At 40.7% G+C, this 1,182-nt stretch overlaps 1 protein-coding gene across 1 annotated transcript in view; it reads left to right on the top strand.

The window, feature by feature from the left end:
• Window positions 1–925: 925 nt before the first annotated feature.
• LOC102773905 (guanylate-binding protein 1-like) overlaps window positions 926–1,182 on the top strand; it is a gene marked incomplete at its 5' end in the record, with an annotated part of 17,616 nt that continues 17,359 nt past the window's right edge. The window contains one exon of the mRNA XM_015562049.1: window positions 926–1,025. Within this exon, the coding sequence (XP_015417535.1) occupies window positions 926–1,025 (100 nt within the window). The remainder of the gene's footprint in view (window positions 1,026–1,182) is intronic.

Genomic DNA, 1,182 nt, shown 5'->3' on the forward strand with positions numbered 1-1,182 from the left:
CCCTTAGGCTCTCCCTCTGTTTTTTAATTTTTTTTTCTAGATGCTTCTCTGCTTGGGTAGTTTTTCTTACCTTGTCTTCTAGCTCACTGATGCAGCCCTTTACTTCTTCTAGTCTACTGATGATGCCTTCTATTAGGTTCTTTATTGCAGTGATGTCATTTTTCATTTCTTCTTGGTTCTTCTTCATTTCCTCTTGGTTCTTACACATATTGTTGAATTTGTCTTCTATCCTTTTCAGCGACCTTATGACTATTGCTCTGAATTCTTTCTCTGTCATATTTCTTGCCTCCATTTCAATTACTTCCTTTTCTGGTGATCCTCCTTTTCTTTCATATGTGGGCTGTTTCATTGTCTCCCCATGATGCTCCTCTCTAGGTGCCTGGTTATGTAGCTCTCTCTCTCCTGCATTGACATAAAGGCACAAAATACAACACAACAAGACACAATTCATAAGGCACCAAACACAAATGTATTCACAATACTAATGCCCCTGAATAAAGGTGACCACCAGAGAAAAGAGAATTAGGGAATAGAGAAGAGTGAAAAATGATATTGAGGAAAGGAAAAAATGTAAAAGAAAGAGGAGAAAAAAAGAGAGAAATATATGTATATGGGGAGAAAACTCCAATAAAACAACAACTAATCCAAAAAAATGCAAACAACAAACACCCAGAGATTAATGCAAGCTATAAAGAACAACTAATTCAAAAAATGCAAACAACACACCTCCAAACAACAAACACCCAGATGAATCTGAGGCGGCAGAGCTTATTTCCAGGAGGTAAGGTCAAGGAATTGAATGAATGGGGAAATAGCCACAATTCAGTTATAGAGGAAGAAGAAAGAGAATGGGTGTATAAGAAGAAAAGTAGAAAACTCAATACAAAAAAAGAATACATATATATATGATGCTCTCTTATTGCAGAAAATGCTGTCTGTGAGGAGGAGACACTGGAGGAGGAGCACAGGAGCAGCGAAGAGCTGAGGCTCTGGAATTACCGGCTCCTCAAGGTCTTCTTCGTGCTGTAGGTGATTGTTTAGGGGAGGGGGTGTATGGGTGTTTGGAGCAGGGGTCTTGGTGTGTGAGGTGGCCACTGTCCAGAGCAAGGGGAAGATTCTGAGTCATCTGCAAGCTCCTGGTTAGCGTCTGGAGGTCACATGGCAGGCAGGCCCTCCTGTGGT

This window comes from Myotis davidii, unplaced genomic scaffold, assembly GCF_000327345.1.
Source record: "Myotis davidii unplaced genomic scaffold, ASM32734v1 scaffold156, whole genome shotgun sequence".
Taxonomy (NCBI): Eukaryota; Metazoa; Chordata; class Mammalia; order Chiroptera; family Vespertilionidae; genus Myotis; species Myotis davidii.